The sequence below is a fragment of the Hypanus sabinus genome, chromosome 18 (assembly GCF_030144855.1).
Source record: "Hypanus sabinus isolate sHypSab1 chromosome 18, sHypSab1.hap1, whole genome shotgun sequence".
Classification (NCBI taxonomy): domain Eukaryota; kingdom Metazoa; phylum Chordata; class Chondrichthyes; order Myliobatiformes; family Dasyatidae; genus Hypanus; species Hypanus sabinus.
The window spans coordinates 67,040,458-67,048,507 of NC_082723.1; the positions used below are offsets into that span (position 1 = coordinate 67,040,458).

An 8,050-nucleotide genomic window follows, 5' to 3' on the forward strand; every position below is an offset into this window, starting at 1 on the left:
ACGACCTGCAACGGAAGAGAAGACGTCGATCAAGTGGCCAAAATCCTGCAAAAAGGCACTGTGGGAGGAGATCAGTGCTGAGCTGTGCAAGGCTCAGAGGCAGCACCGTGAAGAAGTTGGGGAGAATGGGGGAAGTAATCTCTGGCTATGGAGCAGGACGTTTTGGAGTGCTGGAGAGGAAGACAACTCCACTAAGTCCAGGAAGCAGAAGGGAATAGATCGTCGAGTCAGAGAGAGGAGGCAGCTGAAGAAACAATGGAGGAAGGCCCGAACCTGTCGCGGGCAGACATCCGGAGCAGGCTCACGACACTGAGGAGAGCTGAGAACCTGGTAAGGAAACGCAGGAAGAAGCAGCGGACAAGAACAAGCTTCTATAAAGACCCCTTCAAGTTTGTGAAGGGTCCCTTCACGGGGAGAAGAGTGGAAGTCTCTCAGTGTCAAAGGCAGAACTGGAAAAACACCCGGAAAAGTTCGACACAGACCACTGACGCCACGAAGAGATCACCCTCCCACCTGACATGCCACCAGTCCATCCACCGGAACACCAACCAGATATCAGCCCACCTAGGAGTGAGGTGGAGAAAGCTGTGCACGGAGCAAGGGCCGCATCAGCCCCGGGTCCCGATGGAGTGCCGAACAGGCTCCACGAGGTGTCCTGCGGTTCCTCCGGAGGCTCACGAAGGTGGTTTGGCGGAAGCAGGAGATACCAACATCCTGACGGAGAGCCGGAGGAATCCTGATCCCAAAGGAAAAGGGTTCATCAGAAATCGGCCAACTCTGTCAGATCAGTCTCCTAAACGGAGAGGGTAAAATCTTCTTTAGTGTGGAGGCTCATCAGCTGTCAAGCTATCTGCAAAGAAACCATCTGATTGAAGCATCAATCCAGAAAGCAGGGATCTCGGGCTTCGCTGGCTGTCTGGAACACGCTCGCACCATCTGGCATCAGATCCAGGTCACCAGGAAGGAGGGAACAGATCTCGCCAACGCCTTCGACTCTGTCCTCTGGACCGCTTTCGACTTCTTCAGGGCCCCAGTGGCCCTCACAAGCCTCGTTAAGGCCTACTCCAGGACGTGCAGCTATGTTGGACAAGGCAGACTACACCACAGCGTGGCAACATCTGGAAGTGGGAGTCATGGCCGGTTGTACCATCTCCCCGCTAGCCTTCACCATGGCCATAGGGGTGAACATTAGAGCATCTCGATGGGTGGTTGGAGGACAGCGTATAAGACCTGGCCTGAGGCTGCCGCCTATCAGAGCATACGTGGACAATCTCACAACACTCACCACGATCAAGACTTGTACTGTATGCCTGTCGAGAAAGCTTCAGGAGAATATCCAGCAGGTTCGGCTGAAGATCAGGCCAAGCAAGTCCATCGTCGAGGGGAAGCTGGCAGACCAACACTTCTACATGGGCGATGAGATGATTCCAACAGTCTTCGAGAAGCCTGTGAAGAGCCTAGGTCGGTGGTATAACGCATCCCTCAAAGACACAGAGCAGGTAGGTCAGCTCAGGAAGGATGACCAATCGAGTGTGGTCTCGAGTGCATCGACGGAGCCACACTCCCCGGCAAGCTGAAGCTCTGGTGTACGCATTCTGGGCTCCTTCCACGCCTCACGTGGCCACGAACCCTGTATGAAGTTCCAGTCTCGAAGGTGGAGAAGCTGGAGAGACTGATCAGCTCGTACGTAAGGAGGAGGCTTGGTCTTCCCGGGGCCTCAGCGGCACAGGGCTCTACAGCAAAGGGGGCCCAGAGTCACCCATTTCCAGTCTTTCAGAGGAGTACCAGTGCGCCAAAGTAAGACCGGAGAGGATGTTAACAGGCAAGTGATCCGCCTGTAGCACAAGCTGTCCTCATGCTGGATACTGGGAGGAAACGGACTCCATCAGAAGCAACCGAGCAAGCGAAGGCGGCACTCGAGCTCAGGGACACCGTGGGCCGAGTGCAGCAAGGGAGGAGCGGTCTGGCTTTGGGGACAGTACTCCAGCCTGGAGCGAGGCTGCTCCGTCTCAGGGATACAGGCTCATGACGCAGGAGTTACGTCAGCAGGAGGAGACGGCCAGGAGCGTAAAGGCCGTCGCTCAGGCAGGGCAAGGGCAATGGATGAGATGGGAGGGAGTGGAGAAAGGAAGATCTCTTGGAGAGAGCTGTGGGTGATGGGGACATTCCGAGCCAGCTTCACCATCAGGGCTGCCTACGACGTCTTGCCGTCTCCCAGGAATCTCAGCCAGAGGTATGGAGAGGACCCCACGTGCTCTCTCTGCCCGACTTCAGCAACACAAAAACACATTCTGGTGGGCTGCAAGACCAGCCTCACTCAGGGCCGATACACCTGGCGGCACAACCAGGTGCTGCGGTGTCTTGTAGCAGTGCTGGAAAGTCGGCGGACGAGCATCAACGCTCTCCCTCCCCCTTCATCCCGCTGGCCGTTAACAGCATTTATCCGGGAAGGTGAGGGTCAAGCCAGACTCGCCACATCAAGACCAGACACTGGGCGGCTAGTCGGGGCACGTGATTGGAAGATGGTGGCAGACTTAGGCCGGAGGCTCTGCTTCCCAGCTGAAATCGCGGAAACCAACCTCAAACCAGACCTTGTGCTATGGTCGGCCTCACTCCATCTCGTTTACCATCATCGAGTTTTCAGTGCCCTGGGAGGATGCAGCGGAGGAGGCCGACGAGCGCAAGAAGCTGAGGTACGCTGAGCTTGCGGCCGATGTTCAGCAACATGGCTGGAAAGCAAGGGTGCGACCGGTCGAAGCAGGCTGCAGAGGATTTGTAGTCACATCAACATCAAGGCTACTCCGGGAGTTGGGAGTGCGAGGGAGGACACACCGACAAGCTGTCAAAGACCTCTCCAGAGTTGCTGAAAAGAGTAGTCAGTGGCTCTGGATGAAGAGAAAGGATTCCATCTGGGCCCCCAAATGAGTGAATGGCAACTAGGGGGTGAGCCCGGGACGCCGGGATTCACTGCTGAACCCTCTGGAGGTGTCGTGGGCCTGTCAGCGAAACACTGAGGAAAGAGGGTGCCCACTTGATAACTCAGAAGATGCCACCACTCACTTGGCCACCCCGCAGAGTCTAGGCAGCCTGTCTCAGGAATGCTAATACAGGATATTAACATCTAGTCCTACATAACATACCTTTGCAATATTTTTACTACTGAGCTCTGGTTGGCAGATTTTCTTAAGCCTTGAAGGCTAAAAGATTCCTTTTGTCACACTCTGATCTATTTTCTTTGCTTGTTGATATTGCAGATACTTACACGTTTCATATTCACCCGTCGGTTGTATTGTACCCTGCTGCTCTGCTTTACATTTATCTCGCTCTAATGCAACTCTGCACTAATCAATTCCAAACTTCAGGTTTATATCTTTAGATAATAGCTTTGCTATTTGAATTAATTGCTCCAGCTTTACTAATGAAGGAGCGTATAATCATAATTTTAAATTGTCCATTACTGTTATTACTATTATTTCTTTTATTTTCTTTCTGTATTTGCACAGTTTGTTGTCTTCTGCGCACGGGCTGCTTGTCTGTCCTGGTGTGTGCGGTCTGTCGTTGATACCATTGAACTTACTGTGAATGCCTGCAAGAAAATGAATCCTGGGTTGTATATGGTGACACGTATGTACTTTGATAACCAAGTTACTTCAAACTTTAAACTTTGAACTTCAGTTTTTTTAATATAATTTGTTATTCTTAATAATTGTTGAATGTTGTTCATGCTTCACACTTTGCCCTGACCGATTTCATCAACTCTGAATACATGGAAATGAAAACCATCCCTGCGGTCAGAAACCTCGAAGCAGGTGGTCGCGGTAGAAGTGACGGTACCTTGGCAAGACCGGATTGGGAAGGTTTTTGAGCAGAAAGCCAAATAGCAGAGCAGTGCCAGGGATGGGTGGAGGGTGCGCGGTGAGCCCACAGAGATGGGGCGCAGAGGTTTTGCTGGCTGCTCACTGTGCAGACCCTTCTCTCCGCTTGGCATTATGGGGGCTTCAAAGAAAATATACATCAGGACCCTCGAGGAGGCTGCCGAGCGAGGCTCCGTTGGGATCCTCCCGGAGGCTCCGTCGGGACCCTCGCGGAGGCTGCCGAGCGAGGCTCCGTCGGGTCCCTCGCGGAGGCTCTGTCGGGACCCTCGCGGAGGCTGCCGAGCGAGGCTCCGTCGGGTCCCTCGCGGAGGCTGCCGAGCGAGGCTCCGTCGGGTCCCTCGCGGAGGCTCTGTCGGGTCCCTCGCGGAGGCTGCCGAGCGAGGCTCCGTCGGGACCCTCGCGGAAGCTGCCGAGCGAGGCTCCGTCGGGACCCTCGCGGAAGCTGCCGAGCGAGGCTCCGTCGGGACCCTCGCGGAGGCTGCCGAGCGAGGCTCCGTCGGGTCCCTCGCGGAGGCTGCCGAGCGAGGCTCAGTCGGGACCCTCGCGGAGGCTGCCGAGCGAGGCTCCGTCGGGTCCCTCGCGGAGGCTGCCGAGCGAGGCTCCGTCGGGACCCTCGCGGAGGCTGCCGAGCGAGGCTCCGTCGGGACCCTCGCGGAGGCTGCCGAGCGAGGCTCCGTCGGGACCCTCAAGGAGGCTCCGTCGGGTCCCTCGCGGAGGCTGCCGAGCGAGGCTCCGTCGGGACCCTCCCGGAGGCTGCCGAGCGAGGCTCAGTCGGGACCCTCCCGGAGGCTGCCGAGCGAGGCTCCGTCGGGACCCTCGTGGAGGCTGCCGAGCGAGGCTCCGTCCGGACCCTCGTGGAGGCTCCGTCGGGACCCTCGCGGAGGCTGCCGAGCGAGGCTCCGTCGGGTCCCTCGCGGAGGCTCTGTCGGGACCCTCGCGGAGGCTCTGTCGGGACCCTCGCGGAGGCTGCCGAGCGAGGCTCCGTCGGGACCCTCGTGGAGGCTCCGTCGGGACCCTCGCGGAGGCTGCCGAGCGAGGCTCCGTCGGGACCCTCGTGGAGGCTCCGTCGGGACCCTCCCGGAGGCTGCCGAGCGAGGCTCCGTCGGGACCCTCGCGGAGGCTGCCGAGCGAGGCTCCGTCGGGACCCTCGCGGAGGCTGCCGAGCGAGGCTCCGTCGGGTCCCTCCCGGAGGCTGCCGAGCGAGGCTCCGTCGGGACCCTCGTGGAGGCTCCGTCGGGACCCTCGCGGAGGCTGCCGAGCGAGGCTCCGTCGGGACCCTCGTGGAGGCTCCGTCGGGACCCTCCCGGAGGCTGCCGATCGAGGCTCCGTCGGGACCCTCGCGGAGGCTGCCGAGCGAGGCTCCGTCGGGTCCCTCGCGGAGGCTCTGTCGGGACCCTCGCGGAGGCTGCCGAGCGAGGCTCCGTCGGGACCCTCGTGGAGGCTCCGTCGGGACCCTCGCGGAGGCTGCCGAGCGAGGCTCCGTCGGGACCCTCGTGGAGGCTCCGTCGGGACCCTCCCGGAGGCTGCCGAGCGAGGCTCCGTCGGGACCCTCGCGGAGGCTGCCAAGCGAGGCTCCGTCGGGACCCTCGCGGAGGCTGCCGAGCGAGGCTCCGTCGGGTCCCTCCCGGAGGCTGCCGAGCGAGGCTCCGTCGGGACCCTCGTGGAGGCTCCGTCGGGACCCTCCCGGAGGCTGCCGAGCGAGGCTCCGTCGGGACCCTCGTGGAGGCTCCGTCGGGACCCTCCCGGAGGCTGCCGAGCGAGGCTCCGTCGGGTCCCTCCCGGAGGCTGCCGAGCGAGGCTCCGTCGGGACCCTCGTGGAGGCTCCGTCGGGACCCTCGCGGAGGCTGCCGAGCGAGGCTCCGTCGGGACCCTCGTGGAGGCTCCGTCGGGACCCTCCCGGAGGCTGCCGAGCGAGGCTCCGTCGGGACCCTCGCGGAGGCTGCCGAGCGAGGCTCCGTCGGGACCCTCGCGGAGGCTGCCGAGCGAGGCTCCGTCGGGTCCCTCCCGGAGGCTGCCGAGCGAGGCTCCGTCGGGTCCCTCCCGGAGGCTGCCAAGCGAGGCTCCGTCGGGACCCTCGTGGAGGCTGCCGAGCGAGGCTCCGTCGGGACCCTCGTGGAGGCTGCCGAGCGAGGCTCCGTCGGGTCCCTCGCGGAGGCTCCGTCGGGTCCCTCGCGGAGGCTCTGTCGGGACCCTCGCGGAGGCTGCCGAGCGAGGCTCCGTCGGGACCCTCGCGGAGGCTGCCGAGCGAGGCTCCGTCGGGACCCTCGTGGAGGCTCCGTCGGGACCCTCGTGGAGGCTGCCGAGCGAGGCTCCGTCGGGTCCCTCGCGGAGGCTCTGTCGGGACCCTCGCGGAGGCTCCGTCGGGACCCTCGCGGAAGCTGCCGAGCGAGGCTCCGTCGGGACCCTCGCGGAGGCTGCCGAGCGAGGCTCCGTCGGGACCCTCGCGGATGCTCCGTCGGGTCCCTCGCGTAGGCTGCCGAGCGAGGCTCCGTCGGGACCCTCCCGGAGGCTGCCGAGCGAGGCTCCGTCGGGACCCTCGCGGAGGCTGCCGAGCGAGGCTCCGTCGGGACCCTCGCAGAGGCTCCGTCGGGACCCTCGCGGAGGCTCCGTCGGGTCCCTCGCGGAGGCTGCCGAGCGAGGCTCCGTCGGGACCCTCCCGGAGGCTGCCGAGCGAGGCTCCGTCGGGTCCCTCCCGGAGGCTGCCGAGCGAGGCTCCATCGGGACCCTCGCGGAGGCTCCGTCGGGTCCCTCGCGGAGGCTGCCGAGCGAGGCTCCGTCGGGACCCTCCCGGAGGCTGCCGAGCGAGGCTCCGTCGGGTCCCTCGCGGAGGCTGCCGAGCGAGGCTCCGTCGGGTCCCTCGCGGAGGCTCCGTCGGGACCCTCGCGGAGGCTGCCAAGCGAGGCTCAGTCGGGACCCTCCCGGAGGCTGCCGAGCGAGGCTCCGTCGGGACCCTCGTGGAGGCTGCCGAGCGAGGCTCCGTCGGGACCCTCGCGGAGGCTCCGTCGGGACCCTCCCAGAGGCTGCCGAGCGAGGCTCCGTCGGGACCCTCGTGGAGGCTGCCGAGCGAGGCTCCATCGGGACCCTCGCGGAGGCTCCGTCGGGACGCTCGCGGAGGCTGCCGAGTGAGACTCCGTCGGGTCCCTCGCGGAGGCTGCCGAGTGAGGCTCCGTCGGGACCCTCGCGGAGGCTGCCGAGCGAGGCTCTGTCGGGTCCCTCGCCGAGGCTCCGTCGGGACCCTCGCGGAGGCTCCGTTGGGTCCCTCCCGGAGGCTGCCGAGCGAGGCTCCGTCGGGACCCTCCCGGAGGCTGCCGAGCGAGGCTCCGTCGGGACCCTCCCGGAGGCTGCCGAGCGAGGCTCCGTCGGGACCCTCGCGGAGGCTGCCGAGCGAGACTCCGTTGGGTCCCTCGCGGAGGCTGCCGAGCGAGGCTCCGTCGGGTCCCTCGCGGAGGCTGCCGAGCGAGGCTCCACATGGCTATGGACTTTGAGGTGTGACCCATGGCACAATGCTGCTGGGATTCAAGATGGGGCCTGATCAACCCTGGCTGGGTCACCTGGTTGAGGGAATCTGACCCAAAACACCCGATGACCCCAGGTTATATCACTGATGATACCATAGAGATCATAGAAAAGTACAGAAATGAGGCTGGTCCTTCAGCCCATCTAGTCTGTGCCAAACCAGTTAAGCTGCCTATTCCCACTGACCTGCACTGGGACCATTTTCCTCCACACTCCTCTCATCCATGTACCTATCCAAACTTCTCTTACATGTAGAAATTGAGCTTGCATGAACTAGTTGTGCTGGCAGCTCATTCCACACTGTCAACACCCTCTGAGTGAAGAAGTTTCCCCTCGTGTTCCCCTTAAACCTTTCACCCTTAACCCATGACCTCTGGTTGTAGTCCCACCCAGCCTCAGTAGAAAAAGCTTGCTTGTATTATCCGTCATAAATTTTATACCTCTATCAAATCTCCCCTCAATCTTCTACATTCCTAACCTATTCAATCTTTTCTTATGACTCAGGTCCTCCAGACCCAGCATCATCCTTGTAAATTTTCTGTCCTCTCTCAACCTTATTCGCATCGTTCCTGTAGGTCAGTCACCAAAACTGAACACGATACTCCAAATTAGGCCCCACCAATGTCTTATACAACTTCAACATAACATCCCATCTCCTG

At 61.8% G+C, this 8,050-nt stretch overlaps 1 protein-coding gene across 1 annotated transcript; it reads left to right on the top strand.

Annotated features, from left to right (window-relative positions):
• The first annotated feature begins 3,897 nt into the window (after positions 1–3,897).
• On the top strand, positions 3,898–7,407 carry si:ch211-196i2.1 (collagen alpha-1(I) chain). The gene has a single exon (XM_059993523.1). The coding sequence runs from the start codon at positions 3,898–3,900 to the stop codon at positions 7,405–7,407; it is 3,510 nt and encodes a 1,169-aa protein (XP_059849506.1).
• Positions 7,408–8,050: the final 643 nt, after the last annotated feature.

Excerpts from the sequence above, each read along its gene's own strand:
- si:ch211-196i2.1 (XM_059993523.1), top strand. The coding sequence starts at position 3,898 with ATGGGTGGAGGGTGCGCGGTGAGCCCACAGAGATGGGGCGCAGAGGTT.